Source organism: Mycena indigotica (genome assembly GCF_014461135.1).
Source record: "Mycena indigotica strain 171206Taipei chromosome Unknown Mind.scaff0003, whole genome shotgun sequence".
NCBI lineage: Eukaryota > Fungi > Basidiomycota > Agaricomycetes > Agaricales > Mycenaceae > Mycena > Mycena indigotica.
Window position 1 is genome coordinate 1,100,200 of NW_023503002.1, and position 18,254 is coordinate 1,118,453.

Below are 18,254 nucleotides of genomic sequence, written 5' to 3' on the forward strand. Positions count from 1 at the left end.
GATTAACAACACCCAGAAAGTGGACTCCTCGTTCGTGGCAGTATTTGAATATGTATACGACAGGCCCTTGTACATAGTCCGTCTCTGCCGAAAATGGATTTAATATGTCTTTTGGGTGGGGATGGAACCTGCGATCCATCGCGTAGGCGCAGATCATCTCGTGATGCGCAGCGCTGTGACTCAAGGTTGAAAATTTCTGCCATCATCTCATTGTGAGCCAGCCTCGAGCCTCGGTGTTTATACCGCCTGCTGTGGGCAGCATCGAGTAGTTAATGCCAGAGGTAAGTGGGTCCCAACCAGGACAGTGAGATCCAGTCTACCGGCGCCACTCAGAAAAACACATTTCAGATGCCCCATTCCACAATCCAAGGAGTGAAGACAGACAAAAAAGTCAAATCTCACTTGGAAGGTGAGAACACTAGGTACGGTCAGACATGACCGAACGGACGCCAAACGGAATGCCGAACGGAGACGTGATGGCATCCGTTCGTCACAACCTAACGACGCTCTTGCGTTCCGGCCTCAAGGGCCGGAACACACTTCATTCGCACCTGCGAACAACCACCACAAGCCCCTAAACATGGGCTCATTGCGCATCACCGCCATCACGGCTGCGCCTGACTCTGACTCCGACCACCACCATGGCTCCTAAGCCAGCGCCCTCTGCTGCCAGCAACTCCGCCACCAAGAAGGCCAGAAAGCGGTCTCGGAAGGGTGCTGCACCACCCGAGGTCGAACTTGCTAAGGGAGAGGATAAGGAGAGGGGGAAGGGGAAGGGGAAGGTGGATGAGGGTGCGGCGCCGCCCGATACCAGAGCAGCTCAAGAAGGACCTGTATGTTGTGCCATTGGTCTGGTTTCACTTCCTTACCTCTTCCCAGCTTCAAGAACCATGGTAAACTGGAGAAAACCAAGGAGATGGTCAACCTCATCACCAGCACGCCGCTGTTTGAGGCAAAGCTCTTCCCAGCCTCGGGCAAAAACCTCTCAACAGCTGATGGAGGCGGCATTAAAGTCACACACGTCCATTTCAACCTCGCCAAATTACTCTTTGGCAACATCGACGAAACTCATCAGGTGTACTTTGACTGGCTCAGCATTCCGGGTCGTAAAGCGAAGGATTGCGCAGTCATGGGTGACAAGATCAAGCATTGGCTTGCAAAGTAAGTCTTGCTAGCCACCTCTCATGTTGCTCCAACTCACAAACTCATCCTAGCATCACGACTGAGGCCATTGATTTGCGGAACACGATGACACAGACTGGTGCTGGCAATTCAATGACTAAGAAAGAGCTCGCGGAGCTGCCAGAAGATGATGAGCGTCGCTCGGCATGGGGTACAGCAGCTATATCGCCTTCTTTTTCTTTACTAACATCTCTTTCTAGGCTCAAAAACTAAGGACTGCCTATGGTTCTGGACCCTTATCGCACTCATTGGCCACCATCCCAAGAACAACCCGGTAGCCATTGGCAACAGCATGGCAACACAAGTGACTCCGAGCAGCTGTCGATGCCCATTAACCCCGCCAATGACGACAAGGGTGATGGGGAGCAGGATTCAGATGAAGACCTCAACTCCCAGTCCTCCGCTGCTGCTGGCGGCGTGTCGGATGGGTCTGATGATGATGATGAGCCATCAGAGGACGTTGTAACTGGTCATAAACGCAAGAAAACTGCTGCGAGGCCCTCACCCTACACACCCGCCAAACCCGAGCCTACACCAGCCACCGTTGCAGCTCGTGCCATCCCAGCAAAGAAGGGGAAAGCAACCGATCTTGCGGTGATGGTGGAGGAGGAGAACAAACTACAGTGTGAGATGATGGAGCTGTCGAAGGTGGAGGCAGCAGCCGCTCTTGAGCAGCAGAGGGCGCGAACAGTGCACTCAAAGGCGCTGGCTCGGCAGGCAGCTGCGCGTGTCTTGAAGGAGCAACGCAAGGCAGATGATGCAAGGCTTGACCGGGCTGGCAGGCTGCTTGATTTGGAGGACAAGTTCGGGCCTGTACGTGTTCGCCAACGGTTCCCCCAACTCTACGCCAACCTGGAGGGTGACAACGCAGCACCAGTAGGAGCTGGCTTGTCCGACCATAGCTCCCCTGGACCATCACATGCAAACTCCGACTTCAGCTCTCCTGCCCCATCACACACACCCTTCGACATGAACTCAATGGGCATGGACTACAACAATCAGTTCTACGGGGAGCAATGGTAGACACTAGTCAAATCCAAGTTGCTGTCTACGTGTAGCTAATGCATTGAGTAAATAACCTTTTAATTCATTCCATTTCGCTTTTCCTGCAGCAAGACGTGCACGCTGGCCAGCTGAGGTTTGTTCAAGCTCAATTGAGATAGCATCAGCTCCTGCGGCTGCTCCATTTAGCCCACGGTTGCAACGTATGTGCTTGGGAATGAATAAGTCGTCTTCAGCAGCAGTATAGTTAGTGTTGCCAGGTCGTTTAGCGCGCAGTTTTGCCTCATGTAGAAGTGCGAAATTGTGAACCGTTACACAAGCCATGATCCACTGAGTGGCGTATTTGTGGTCGGCTTTGTTCGTGATGTGGAGACGTAGTCCTTTCAGTGACTGTTGTCGACCCTTCAAAAAGCTAATACAGTGCTCCGATCTGACACGGACATAGGAGACATGATTGTTGAAGATCATATTGTCGGGAACCTCGCGTTCGGGGCTTTTGAAAGGTGCTGTCAGCCACCGAGAGATTGGATAGGCAGCATCACCCCAGATAAACTCTCCATGAAGGAGAAGCTGATCAAGCTGCTGATAAACCCGAGTTCCAGTCCAGGCTGTTGCATCGTGCGTGCTGCCAACATATCCATAGCCAATATCAATGATCTGGAGGTTGGGCAGGTTTACAACCTAGCAAAAGTCAGACAAGAAAAAAAAAGTAGATAGCACTCACTTGAAGATTCATTGAGTAGTTCATCTTGCGGTCGAAGTAACCAGGTCCATACCATGACGGGATTGTCACTAACGGAATTAGGGTCCCGTCAACCATACACCACCCCTCTCGCCATTCCCAACAACCCGACGTCCTTTCAACCCATGCCTTACTTTCCTCCTTCTCCTGTGCGGATGGCATTCAGACATACTTTGCGAGCATTCCGCTGCCCAGAATGGACGTAATGACACGACGGGTGCATAGTGGAATTGTTCCCTTGCCCAGCCCAGACCACCATGACACAGACTGTAGAGATGCACCATTTCCATCATGCCCAAATTGGTAGAGCGCAACCGCAAGCTGCAGCTCGACAGGTGTTTGAGGTGAATTCGAGTTATTTGTGAAGACAGGATAGTGCTCAATCTTGCGGAGAAGTTTATCGAATGTGGTTGGCCAGATACGAAGCTCCCCACGGAAGGCGACCCGGTTGCTGTGCTTCCACTTTTTGAGACATGTCTGGAGTATCGTATCGATTTTGATGGCCGCTCGATCAGCACTCGGGGCACATTGTATCGCTGGGCATATAGCTCGTCAATCTGGCTTTGTACCCAAAGGTGTATGCGGGATACTCCACCCGGGATGCGACACTGGTGGCAAGGAATTCGTAGTGGCTCATTACGCAATTCAAATGAATCAACACTTGAATCTGAGTCTGAACTTGAAGATTCAGAGCTGGTTGAGCTGGTTGAACTACTCCAGTCATCGTTATCATCAAGGTCGATGGTGGGCAATCGGCGGGGAAGACCAATTGAGGCCCGCAGTATACTGAGTTGGCTGGCTGCAGATAAGCCCAGTGTTTTCAGGCGGTGGCGGCGGCGGAGCAGCAGGTGCTGCCGTTGGCGAGCATAGGCCGTTGCTGATTTGAGTAGCGCTGCCACGCGTCCACGACGCGAGTCTGTGCAAGCCATCGCGACTCATGCAGAGAGAGAAAGAGGATAGGAGTCCTTGTCACACTTAGCGTCACACAGGGGCAGCAGCGGCGTGTCTTGGTATCACTGTATCAGGCGCCCTTCACCATCTGTGTTCGGTGGTGCGGTCAAACAAGAACAGCGAATTCGGGACCGAATACAAAATCTACGCGACTTGTTCGGCATCACTCGTTTGGCACCCGTTCGGTCATGTCTGACCATACCTACTGATGAGGCAAGGCTGAGAGTGCAACGTGCACTGTGTCGCATCTTGTTCAACTTGTATGACTGGTCATATTCGGTGATCAGGGACAAAACCGGCCTACCTCGCGAGATAGTCTCACGAGCACTGAAAAATGTTAAGCTTCAAACACGAGTCGAAGGTGGGCGCACAATGTCGTACTATGTGGACAGGACAGACATTGTCACGATGGACAAGCAATTTGTCAACAATGATCTTCTCCGAGATTTACTCAATGAAGAAAGGCCGCTAGAACATGTCCAGAGCGGCTCAGTTGGTAGTGACCCAGACTCAGACCCTCGTCCAACTGGAACGAAACAGAAAAGGTTCATGGCAATCTGGGCAGATACTACTCACAGTCTGATCAAATATCACTTGGATTCAGCTTTCCCAAGCTGACCCATTCGGACCACGCCCTATGTCGAATTCTCTACCACAAACATAATTGGAGGCTGGATCTTGTGGCAGAAGCTTTTGGTCAGTTGCGTCCTAGAGGAAAATCGCCCCTGTATAAAGCAGTGAAGAACATTCTAAGCGCCAAAGGCTCAGATATCAATGATCCTTTGAGAGACCATGAATTCGTCAACAAAGCCAGACTCGCAGAATTGGTCCGCTCACACTCACCTTCTGCTCATCCACACCGCCGTTCCACCTCACGTGCTAAGGCATCTCGTTTCAACCCATACAAGTGATCTCCTGGGAAACAGCGGAAGACTATGCATGCAAGTGGAAAAATGCTGCCGATCGGGACAGCCTGAGCCAGCCTGACCCCTTTGACTGTCTGCCGTACTCTCATCACGCCCGCGATGCTGACTCGGATCGTTTGTCCCCATCTAACGGTAGTTCTAGTAGAACGGGCCATGTCGGCTCGCGTGCAGCCTCTCTTGAAAAATATCCCACTGCATCCAGCCAGATGCCATCGCTCTTCGAATTCCTCGCAAATATTGGACCGGAAATCAACCTCTCTGATCGACACAGCTTGTTCATCGATCGAGGCATTGACACCATTGCAAAGCTTCGGGCAATGAAAAGCTGGGACAAAGAAGACCTCCACGGGGCGCTGAGTGACTGGTTCCATGACAAAGTCACCACTCAACGACTACGAGCTTGTCGCCCTTCGGCAGGCCATCCAAAAGCTGTAAGAACCCACATACAAATATCAAAGATTGCTAGTTCTGGTTGAAACTGTTACATAAAGATCGAGTACAGAGAATATACAAAGCATGTTTACTGAGAGACAAATGAGTACTTGCCCGAGTCGACCCAGACCTTCATAGGCAAGCTTGTTATCATGGTGATACCCTGGGCTTGTGCCACGGCCTTCCCATCCTCGGTTAACGTCTTCGCTGAGCTGAACATTGTACCACTCACATAATAGATGGTATAGAGAATGGCAGATTGATTCATTTGAACTCAGGCTGGATCCGGTTGATCTGGGTCCCATCGTACTGAAGACAGTGAGACAACACATTGAAAGCAGGCGGACCCTTAGAGTTTCTTCTCTTTGGATCCTCCCCTGCTAGGTCGGTCCCTCCGTGTATTTCCCATAGCTTTTATTCACGCTTTGGATCCTCCCCTGCTAGGCTTTTGTCGGAGTCTCCAGGGTTGCCCTTACACGCTCCTTCAAACGCCTAAGGCAACAATATATGCTGAGAGCGTAAGTCGCGTGTTTTCATTGTGCCACTCGGTCCTCTGCAGTTTGGGATTATGTTGACCCGTGATTTACAGGGGTTCGTGGCTCTTTCACTCAGATACAACGCTTGTTTGGCTACTGAAATACTTATCCCACGCCTTAGCTTCTCCAAGAAATTACCTCTGTCAATGCTACTCAAGAGGCAGAAGTCTTGCAGACAGTCGCGCCAAATCGCCTCTTACCGAGTTGGACGACGATGATGATGTTCCTGACCACACATCCCTTCACTTGCCAGAGCCTGGTCTCGGGGAAACAGAAGAGATTCAAGCGAAATTTGCCACAGTATCCGTCATGCGGGCCCAATTTGGCTCCGTCATCAACCTTCTCAGCAAACATCCTACTCCAGCCCCGACCAGGATCGATCCCAGCGAGCAGATGGATATGCAGCTTGATGAACAACTCACGCTATGTACAAGCCATCGCGCTCGACAATACTGCCGTCACGGACTGCAATCCTTCTCACGTCGGTTCGCATGGGCTCGAATTTGCCGACCTCCAAGCCAAGTATCCCTGATTGGAGTCCATTCTTGCAACACACACTCGCAAAGCTCAAGACCATGCCGAAGATCGCGAGGCTGAGCTTGGAACTTTGAGAGATACTCTTGCCGAGTTGGCGGCAGCAAGAAGTTTGTTGCAGAAGGAGATGGAACAATTGACAACACAGATTTCCGACTTAGACCGCATCAATGCATCTCTCGCTGCGGGCAATAGCGGTCTTGAAATAAAGCGGGGTCAACTGACTGCTCAACTCGAAGATGTTTAAGGGAGAGCTAACAAGCTTTCCTCGCTCCTGGCTGCGCTCGAACACAAGTCAGTGAAGCTGAAGTGGAGAGCACTCAACTTGTCAATGAGAACAATGAGCCTCTACGAGAACACGATAATTTGAAGGCCTCTTGGATCATGACGTGCTCGAATGTCGTTGCTGAAAACGCAAGACAGAGTTCGATTCCAGAAATATGAAGATTGAACATGCTCAGATGCAACAACGTCTAGTTGTGGCTGAGACTGAGCTTAGCATGCCACTATTGAACAGAAACTTCGCCCACAGTTGGAATATACTCCCAAATGAGCACCTCCCAAGACAACCCATCCACCCATTGAAGAATCACGTACACTCGGATACCTCCACTGCCTCTTTATCTTCGTCTCCGTTTGCGCCCGTTGAAGAGTCGTTCGTCACGTTGTGCCCGCCGTCACCATCGGTGTCACCACCGCCGCCGCTACACCATCCACTGCCCCCCATATGCAAACACACCCCCACTCCCCATCCCTCCGAGTGACTTGGGCGGCACATAGTGAAGACGGGCCTGGTGCCGTCTACGTCCTCGCAGCCATCAATATGGACACTGGCCACCTAACGATTAAAATCGGGCAATCAATAGATCACCCACGCCGTCTACAATAACATCGTTCGAAATGCAAGGGTCAAATCTTTGACCTCAAATTAGCGTTTTGGGTCCCATTTCGAATCTGCCTCGGTATGCTTTATTCTGGATTGTCCCTTTACTAAAAACAGTACTAGAACGTATCAGTATGGCTTGGCCAAGTCTTCTGTGCCGACTGTTGCCACTTCCACGTCGAGTACTTTGACGCACAACGCTGTGGAAGCTTCGAAGACCTGGGCTTCGCGATACATATGCTGATTAGGTTACAAGGGCGGATTGTTGAAAGAATTGATTAAAATAACATTACAGAATCATTCGAAGTGTGTAGTAAGCATATTTCTCCAATACTTGAGACATATACAATTCAGTAAAGTATGTTTACAGCAGTCTTCTTTGACTTGAGTTAGCGGTCTGATGATTGCGCGCAGTGATATGCATACCGTGCGTAGCTGCCATCACCTTTCTTGTACTTGTGTATGCCATGGTAGCTATTGAAGATTAGTGAGAATCTAGTTGTACCAGTCCAACAGAATGACCAACTGGAATCGATACTGTAGTAATTTATTCAATTCGGCGCCCCAAAATGGTGTGACATTGGCGCCGAAATTAAATTTTCGGTGCTGCCTGTCGATGTGTGTGACAGCCAAAATTTTTTCGGCCTATTTAGCGGCCCGGAGGGCCGCCACAATTTTTTTTGATGCTTTGATGGGCATTTGACATTCGGCATCTGGCTGTGGGCCCGTGACACGCTGAAATATTTCAGCGCCGGAGGGCTGGTGTGACACGTGACTGCCGAATTGAATAAATTGCTACAGTATTGGGTATTCTCCCATACGTGCTGTGAGAGCGCGTCACAGTATTCTTTTTGCGTCCGTCACCTCCAAGTCCAAATCCGACATGTCGATGATTGCTGAGAGCTGGTGTATCTCGTCAGCTGTCGAGAGAGCCTCGGAAAATGCGTCCGGTGTGAGTACTGGTAAGTGCAAAAACTTCGGTAGCTTCCAAGTCGATGCCGTTCCCCCGAGGCTTCTCGTTCAAGGCATTCTCCTTATCAGAGTCTTCATTAAGCCCGTCATCATTTCCACCAGATTTCTGTGCTGCATGTTTGGCTCGTTTGGCATTTTTGTCACGGTCGGCACAAGCACGGCAGCTGCCAGTGATTCCCAGTCCTGACGCGTCGAATTTGCCCTTCCAGTTTTGGGCTGAAACTGCCTTTTGCTTACGACACCTAGTACAGCATCGTAGTTCTTCTCCCATAGCTGGCAGAGAAGCTTGATGCAGAGGAGGGGTGACCGTGATGTGGCACATGATGTGACTCAACGTGGGTGCTACCTAAACAAGACAACTATCGACTTGGCGCCGACGACGACGACGACGAGCGCTGACACAACGTTGTCGTGTCATCGGCATCGGCTCTGATGTCCGATCATCGGACGCTGCGACACTGGTGGGCGTATAGGGTTCACTTCAGAGGTCTTCGGTTCCAAGGTATGTGTTATCTAGTGCCCAAAACATCATTGTTTACAACGGCTTAGCTTATAACTGTTCGCAATACCACGTTGGAACCCCCCACGCAGTCTTTAAGGGAAAGAGATCACGACGGGTGGGTCATTGGGCCGGCACAGTCGAGAGGTGTGTCCCTTTTGCGACTGTGCTCAAACTTCTCCAACAAAGGTGCAGGTCTTGCCGCCCCACCCCACGCAGACGAGGGCAGGCTTTGGAAGCCTTTCGGGACGTCAAAGTCATTCTCCAGCTTGTTTCTCATCACTTCTGGCTCATTTCCTGCCACAGACACGCCAAACGACCATAAATTTGCTTGGAAAGCGACACTTACATAAGCATCTTTTCTTGGGTCACTTTTTCGCCTTCTAAAACACACTTTGCTTTTTCGCAGGACTTTGCTGCCAGAAGCATGCATAGCGCCCTGGACTCGAAGGTCACATATCAAGCTGTCTGCGAACGCAAGAAATGCGCCGTTTGGTGCACCACACTGGGAAGCACGTTGCCAATGTATGGCCCAACACAAGGATCGAGATCAGACACGGCGGGGAGGGCTACTGAGAGACGCCGTCAGGCGCATCAGGGAAATGGTTTATCTCTTACGAATATTCGCTCTACTGATGCTGATTCTTTCTCGTTAGTCTATCAATTGCCCGCCCGGACTTCGACTCAACGTTGCCTCAGCATCTGTGAACGGCTGTTGCGACCAATGCAAATGTGGGGTGGGTTGTTAGGCTGGCGCAGTCGGGAGGGCTCAACAAAAGGTGTGTTCGCTCTTGATGCCGTGGTCAAACCTCTTTAACAAGTCAGTGCAGGTGCAACTCTTGCCGCCCCATACGAGGCGCAAAAATAACAGTAAAATTTGCTTCAATGACTACGCTTACGTACGCATTTTCTGCGTCACTTTTTTGCGTTTGAAAACTCTTTTTTCTCACAGGCGTTTGCTGCCGGAGGCGGGAATAACGCTCTGGACTTGAGGGTCACGCACTCGCAACAACATTTCTCTTGTGGCCTCCGTTGTTTGCGAACGCGAGGAATACGCCGTTAGGTCCATCCGGCTGAGAGTCACACCGCCAGCACAAACATTGCTTCCAGAAACAGCAGGGAGCGCGCGAGAGATTTGTGGCAGAGCAGGACTGTGCTTCCACCTGGGCAACAGGATTTAGTTGGCGGAACGCTGGTGAGTTATGCTGTCCATCCAACTATAGACTCCAAACCGCTTGGCAGATCGCGAGAGTGCCGCTCAAATACCTCACTGTCATCATCAACGGCAAGGACGAGAGCCCGGGGTGGTATTTGCCGCCAAACTGGGGATGCCATCGGTGATCGCGCCCTCAATCTGACTGAACAGAATCCCTTCAAAGTCTCGCCCCACATACTTCGACAACAAGCCCGGATGCATTATGATGCGGAGCAAGGACGGGTTTCCAGACGTTGCCAACGATGATAGTGCCGTATGTCGCCGTTGTTCTCACTATCCTACGAATCTCATATGCTGCTCTTAGTCTTCTTGTCCAGTGCGAAAACACAGTGGACCGAAGATCTTTACCCAATTCTCTCAATGACCAAAGTCGGCTCTTATTATTTTGCAGACATTCTCTTCCTTGCTCGTTTTAGTAAACAATTTATGACTGACTTTCTCCTTGTACTGCTACATCCGTTCTTGGTGGTAACGCCGGGCACGAGAACAATATCGCGTGGAACGACAAGCAGCGGCGCGCAGATATTCGACGATAACTGGCGTAACTTTGACGAGCTTCAAGCTTGTTGACAAGTCCCACGCGCACCCGTACCTGCTGGATGTCGAAATCACGACCTTTGCAGACGAGCTGTGTATCGGCAGGCCAGAATGTCATCGTGATCAGATTATCGCCGAGTCTAAGAGAACTGGGGCACGACGCCGAAAGAAAATGCATACAAGCACAAGTACCTTCTCTACGTCGACGGGATGACGTTTTCGGGGCGTTTCTGGGGGCTATTACGGTCAGGCAGTCTCGTATTCAAGGCAAGTTTAGCATTCTTTTACACAATAGAAAGCTAATAAGTTCCCCAGATGACGGTGTTTGAAGAGTACTTCAACGACTGACTGCGGCGCTATGAGCCCCAACAAAGTGGAGTTGCGTGACTTCGCCGCTCAGCAACGCCTTCGCGGACAAGACCCTCAATGAGCCCATTGCTTTCCCAGCCGCCGTTGAGCACATCAGGTCGTACAACACCATCTGTTTCGAAGACAACAGAGCCTTACACCCGACCAGAAACAAGGACCAACACATATTCTGACACTTACACGAACACTCGGACCGAGACGCGCACTGACATTTACACAAACACGTACAACACCTACACGCCACACAGGACCGATGCTTTTGCGCCCTCCCACACCGGTTGCAACACCGACACAATCACGTACTGCAACAACTCCCCCTTCCCTCCCGCCACAGGGCAGTTCCCTATTCTGTGTGGAATATAGTGTATGGAAGGAACGGACCCCAGCGTGTGCATCCGGAAAGTCGCCCTCGTCTTCGAGCGACAGGGCGACTTCGAAAAGCAGCAACGACCACCCTCTTCCTCCATTGCCTACCGAACGTTCGGAGCGAGGAACTGTAGGTTCGAGTTTGTCGTTTCTTTTAATGTTGTTAACTCATCACTCCTACAGTTCCACATATGGCCTCGCCGTTGTTGCAGAGCTGCTCCGAATCCTCGGTCGGGTTCTTGCTGGCTACGATATTGGCTTCAAGTTCCTGAAATTGGCGTACACTCATCCAATTGTTGGGCCCCTGGCAAAGGACAACAAATTCGAGACCGTAGTTGGCGCATTTCACGGATATGGCCACAAACAGCAATGTCAATATCGTCGACTTCCTTTGGATACAACCGGCGCTGGCTTGGAACCTTTTGAAGAGGTCCTTCTCTCGATCTAACGAGCTCTCAGGGCCAACTCGGTATATGTCCCGATACCATTGACAACAAAGGATTGTGGAATATTTTGCGCACTGGGATACATATCTTTGAAGCCTATGCTAATTTATGCGCGTCCTTTATTTCAATATTTACTCCAATGACTGAAGTTGGTGAGAACAGAGGAGTCGATCAGCGAAGATGAACGCAGCAAGTTGGAGACGAAATAAGAGGACCTCAAACTTGAATTGAAGATTAACTAGTAGGCAAATATGTATAGGAATGCGAAGGTAATCAGGTATCATGGAAGTAAGGTGAAGTATTGTTCCTATAAAGTAGTGGGATAGTAGACTGGCATAACATGATCCCGATCTCCAACGTTGATTACGATTAAAACAATTGACAAAATGGGCCTTGCCTCAAAACGTCTTACGATATCAGGCCAGACATCCGGGGTGTTGTCCGAGCTTCTGGCTGCCTTCACTTGCAGTTTCAAGTGGCCTGTAGTCAAGTCGCAAACGGTTAGCATACTGACAGTCGTATTTTGGGCCTTGAAAACTTCCTGTTGTTGTTGAATCAGGACGGAATGTGCAATAAATAGCTGGTGTTGTAGATAGCGGAGGAATCGAAATTCAGACTTGGTAAGATGGTTAGAGCCTGCTAAGGGTTGTTTGTTAGTATTTGGCGGCTCGAGGCTCAAGATGAAAGATCTGACTAGTTCGTGATAATCGATAGTTCTGACATGCATCTCTGTGTCCAGCCTTCCATTCTTTCTTCTGACATTGCCGAGAGCAGTAGCGCACAACGCAACACCCTGCACAACTTTCGAGCTTGTCAACTGAATAGCACTAGAGAGAATTAAAGCACAGAAGGAAGGAGTGTCAAAAATCGTACATCCGGATTATCACAGAACCTCGTCGACAAGTCAGGCGACGTAGTATGAGAGGTGTAAGCTGTCCAGATATTGAACCGTTGGTAAGCGAGAGCTAGTAAGTCCGCCCAACCAGGCATGCAGTTCAGTTCCGAAAGTGCGTCGAGTTGACCGATTTCCTCCACTGAGTCGCGCAATCTCGTCCAGGCAGACATGAAAGCCCTGATGACCTTACTGCGAACGAGAGCGGCTGGGAATAGCACAGTGAAGCAGTGGTGGAGATACGATTGGTTGCCCTGCCATGGACGACAGGTAGCAAGCTTAACAAGACCCGAGAGTAACCCGCGGTTGAGTGCATATGAGAGCAAGGCATTCCCTTCAGGAATGGTGAAGATACGAAGGCACGCAAGCAAGGCTTGGTGTGGCATGATCGGATGACGGAGGTCAAGGTTCAGAATTGTTACGAACAGTCGAACTAGCTTTGGCGAGACGAAAACCAGACGGTACTCCGAAGCGACCTCCGCAGACAAGAGCCTGACGGTCAAGCTTATTACTCCGCAGCCAATTGTACCTGGGGCGGCCTTCTCGGGTGCTTTCAAGTGGTATTTGATGGCAATTTCGAGACAATGTGTCAGCAAGTCAATTGTTTGACGAGGGGAGCCGGTAGCTTCATGTAAGTTTTGCCCGTAGGCATCCCAACGGAGGGCAAGCCATGTAAAAAGGCGGTCTATACCGGGAAATACCTGCGAATAGAAATCGCGGGCCTTTTTTAGGGTACAATCATAGACGCATGTAAGCAGGAAAGGAAGTGCAGTCTGCGCTGGGTCCAACTTGAACGCGTCTTGAACGGCAGCGTCACAAGCCAGTGACCCAAATAGCCGTACGATGACTGATACCATGGTGGGATGAGGAACGATTTGCCCAGATTTATCCAGTGGAACGTATTCCCTGATGTCGTAGAGGTAGACCGCCCATGTGGCAAGGGTAGACCAGAATAGAATGGCAGAGCCAGGAAACCCCACAAAAAGGTCGGTTTTAGCTAGCAGTTCCATTGCCCTCCAGACGAAAGGGAGCCTCTGAGATTGTTGTTTGATGAGTGTTCTGGCTGGAGCGGGCTGGAGGATCTTGTACATGATAGGCAGAGCCCATGCAGCGCTTGAGCTTGGGGCCAGTGCCATCCGAAGTCCAAGGCTTTCAAGGTCATCGATAGTTTGAGTTTGAGTCACTGAGACCCGGCGAACTGCATTCTGGGAGTTCAATGAGTAAGGTACTAAGAATTCGCCCGCAACTTGCATGGAGATGCAGTGGGATGGCGTTGTAGTTCACATCCATGATGGGGGGCTGAGAGCTGCGTCGACATGGCCCGTCTACGATGTGGAGGTTGGGCAAAGCCTGCAGGGTACGATTCGAACGATGCAAGGTTGTTCGGCAATCGTTCGGTGTTGTGACTTTCAAGTTTGATGCCAACAACTTTCAATGAAGAGATCATCATCTGCGACGGTCACAATCACGGTCACCGACCCCAAATCGGGAACCTCATACGATGATTCAAGGTAGGGCCAACAAGCGGCATAGCACAAACTGATTAAAAGTAAATAAAAAAGTGTCCTGCATATATAGCATTGTAGTAGCAATTGGGTCTGAGACTGGCAAATGTGGATATTTTCAGATTCCAAATTATACAAATTATCCTGGCAGGAGCTTAATTCAACTGAGGGTAATATTCCTTCAAAGCATTGAATTATACTAGGGTTTCTGCTAAAGATTTTTTTTTTTTTTTTTTATATCCCGTTATTTGGTCTTTACAATAAGATGTATAGTAGCCATTATTCTACGCAATCCCAACTACTTTCTCGTTCTTCCTGTTGGTGTTTTCCCTCGGTATCATGCCCGTTCAGCCGGAGGCCCATGGGTGGCGGTGTGAAGATGGGTGCAAATAGTGTCCTGTAGGTATTATTATGTCGGTAAGTGTATTGTAGTGTTGGTGCCCTAAGGCTGCTTCTTCGTCAGTGTCCGCGCTCCTGCCGCTCGCATCTCCTCCTTTCTCTTTGTCGTCTTCATGTCTTCATCCAAAAGGTCTGGCCTCCTTTGAAAGTGCCGGTAGGTCGTCATCTCCTCCTTCTTCTTCGGTGTTGATGCGAAGCTTCGCTACCATATCCATCAGCTCGTCTCCGTATTTCTTGCTTTGGTCCAGGGGGGGCCTGAGTTTCCTGTGCACTGCACGGAATTGTCCTGTCCTGTATATGTACCACATCAGCGGTTCCATCAGCTTACCTGCTCCAAGGAGTGTTTTGATCACTCTCGTTTCCCTTCCTCCCTCTGCATAGAGTTGTTCTCTCGCTTCGTTGTGTGCTGTGCAATGTAACAGGTAGTGTGCAACCGTTTCGTCCGCCTGTCTGCAGCACGGGCATATCGGGGAGTCGGCCTTGCTGATCCGGTGCAGGTGCTTGGCTAGTGTGCTGTGTCCTGTCCGCAGTTGCATTATCAGCACGGCGTATGATTTCGGCACGCTGGTGTACAGCTTCAGGTAGGAGCCTTTCGTTAACTTTGGGTCGTATTGCATGGTCTGCTGGAATCTTTTGGAGTTCATTCTCGGCCACCCTCTTCTTCCGATCCGCGTTGAGCTTCTGCCTCGTCGCCGCCTTGCTGAGCGGCATCCCCTGGTGATATCTTTCCGGCAGGTCTTCCTCCCTTGTTGCGTCACCCACTGCGGCTCCTTTAGCTTCCTCGTTGGCCTGTTCGTTCCCTGGTATCCCCATGTGTCCTGGAGCCCCTCGGATAGTCAGTTGCATGTTGCTGTGTAGATCACATAACTGTGTTAAGTCTTCGTGCCATCCGTCTCATGACCAACTCGATGGTGTCGATTTCGCTGAGTTGACTGCTTTGATGGCCGGCTGGCTGTCAATCGCTATTGTCACTTTGCCTCTCACCTGTTCCTCCCTTGCCAACAGCTCCAGCGCCATGCCGCTCCCTACTGCCTCACCCTCCTATACTGTGTGCTGTTCCATCGTGCCCAGCTTTGCTCTCATGCTCGTCACCTTCCTGTCGTTCTTGTATAACACCGCCGCCACCCCAATCTGGCCGTCGATCCCTGATCCATCAGTGTACACTTTCCATTTGGCATTGTCTCTGATCTCTTCCTCTATCGCTGCCTCTTTGCTGGCCGCAATATTGGTCTTAATTGTTACCTCCTTGGTTGCTACCTTCCTTACTGACTCTATCTGTTCGAATTTGCTCGCTGGTCGTGGCAGGTACGACATCAGGTCAACTATGGTGTTGCAGTCCTTTTTTCTCTTCGGGGGGTCGGCGGACCTTATCTCTTTGCTGAGCGGGTGTGATCTCGGCAGCGTGGCTATCCGCAGCGTGCTGTCTCTCTGATCTTGTGTACCAGTTCTTCTATTGGCAGTAAGTTCACATACACGTCCAATACCTCTGTCGGCGTTGATGACAGCGCCCCTGTTATCTTGAGTGCAGCCTTCCGTTGTATCGTCCTGAACCTTTTTATCACACCGCGTTCCCTCTCCTTTCCTGCTGCTGTTTTGTCTATCAGGTTAAGGAAGATGTCGGCAGCGTACAGCATCTGCGGCACGCAGATGCTCAGATAGAGTCTTCTCATACTTATTAGGGGTAGTCCTCCCGTTACTTTAGCCAGCCTTTCAAATGTTGCCAGCCACGCTTGTCCCTTTCTGATTGCCACGGCTTCTTGCTGTTTCCACCTCAGTTCGTTGTCGATGTGGACTCCTACCAGCTTCACCGATGTGACTGACTTGATGGTGTTCCGTCCCAATTGGAGGTCATTTCTCGGTACTGGCCTGGTCCCTCTCTGTCCCATTGGCTTCTTCTCCCTTTTCCTTGTTACGTCGGTCAGCTGATATTTTTTGGGTCCAAAGGTGGCATTATGTTCCGCTCCCCAGTGTACTATTCCTCCGTTTCTGTGTATCATGTCGTCAATCTTTCTGTGCGTCTTCGCAAAATTCCTGCCCGTAGTTATCACTGTCTCGTCGTCAACAAATAGTACCTTGTTCCCTCCCTTGCTTTTTCTTGGTATGTCTGCAAGCGTGGTGTTGTATATCAGGTATAGGATCCCTGATATTGGGTCCCCTTGGTCAAGTTCGTTGCTCACCTCGTACCAGTCCGACGTGAAGTTTCCGAACATCATTTTGCTCCTCCGATCGCTGTATCTTCTCTCCACCCACTTGGCGTACCCCTCTGGCACTCCCCTCTTCTGCATGTCGTGCCGCAGTCTCCTTAGGTCGACACTTGGGAACGCCCCCTTGACATCCATGCATAGGATGCTGGCCACTTCGTCGTCCTCCTACGCCTTCTTGACTATCGTCACCGCCTTGTGTACCGTGTCTGTCGTCGATCTCCCCGGTCTTGTCCCATATTGGTTTGCCGGCAGTATCCCTGCCCTCTCTGCTTCCCTCGTTAATTGCTTCACCTTGCACGCGTGGTATAGCCTTGCTGTCCCTTTTGATAATACTACTGGTCGGTACACCCCAGGTTTTGTATAGTCCGGCTTCCCTGGCTTGCGCAGGACAATCATCACCGTGTCTGCCCATCGTTCTGGGTATACTTCTAGCTCGTCCAGGGCGCGGTATATGGGTCCTAGAAATGGCACGAGTAGATTCTCGCACTCTTTGAATACGCAGTTTGCTGGGGATCCGGGGTATGTGGCTTTGTACGGTTTCATTGCCGCTATAGCTTCTCTCAGCACTTTGTCTGACACGACTTCGAACTGAAACTTAGCCTCAGGGTATTCTCCTTCTCCGTGTACGTTGTTGGCCACCATCTCTGCTGGGTAGAACTCAGTCCTGAACAAGCCCACCTTTTCCTCCTCCTTGTCCGCCTGTCTCCCGTTTGCCTTGAGAGTCGGCACCCTGCTCGCTCCCCCATCGTCCCTTTTGGCCTTCGCGAACCTCACTACGTCCCATACCTTCTCCTTGGTCGCCGTCAGCAGGAAAAGCTCCCACATCTCCCTTTTAGCTTCCCTCACCGCCTCTGCGAATGCCTTTCTCGCTTCTTTCGCCTTTTCGTGACTGGGATGTCGATCTTCAAACCTCCATCTATACGCCTTCCTCTGTAGTCTGGCGCATTCCTTCCTCTTCTCGTCCAGCATCTTGTTGTACCACCTCTTCCAATGTCTCGACAGTTTGGTCTTCTTGATCATTTCCTCCGTTGTTTCCGCTATAGCTTCTTCTACTGCCGCCAAACCTTCCATAACCTCCTCTCTGGACCTGTACCTCTCCGTTCTCGGTATCTCCCGTAGTTTCCCTTGGAGTCTCGCCCTGTACTGTCCACAGTTTGTCTTCGCGTACTGGGGCCGTGGTTGGTGTTGGGTCTCTGGCACCTGCAGCTCAATCGTCAGCATCACTGGAAAGTGATCCGTCTTGACGGGTTGCTGTCCCGGTTCCGTGTCGCATCGCACTAAATTTGCCGTCAGAGAGCCAGAAATATAAATGTTGTCTATCCATGTGTGATTCCCGGATCCAAATGCTTTGAGTGTGGGTATTCCCTTTGGTAGGGCCATGTGCATGCCATACATCGAGACTAGCGTCCTCCATGCCTCCGCGTGTGTCATTGCTCTCGTTCAGCAGATGTGCATTCCTGTTTTCGTCTTCCCAGTCCGGGTGGTGCCTGTTGATGTCGCCTCCCCATATATATCTCAGTGGTTGTATGGGACACCATCTCCCACTGGGCTTGCTATGTACTTGAGGAGAATCTTCAAGGTTTCGTTGTGTTTTATTTCGTTGTAAACATTGATCACTCTCAGTGTTCCGAACTCCCCTTGTAGCTGTACCGCTGTTATAT

General features: G+C 50.7%; 1 protein-coding gene across 1 annotated transcript; it reads right to left on the reverse strand.

Moving 5' to 3' along the window:
• Positions 1-2,208: 2,208 nt before the first annotated feature.
• On the reverse strand, positions 2,209-3,855 carry MIND_00305100 (DDE Tnp4 domain-containing protein; the record flags this gene model as incomplete). The annotated part of the gene is made up of 4 exons (XM_037359910.1): positions 2,209-2,865; positions 2,909-3,041; positions 3,099-3,403; positions 3,445-3,855. 4 exons carry the CDS (start codon positions 3,853-3,855, stop codon positions 2,209-2,211), a joined length of 1,506 nt encoding a protein of 501 aa, XP_037222795.1.
• Between the last annotated feature and the right edge of the window lie 14,399 nt (positions 3,856-18,254).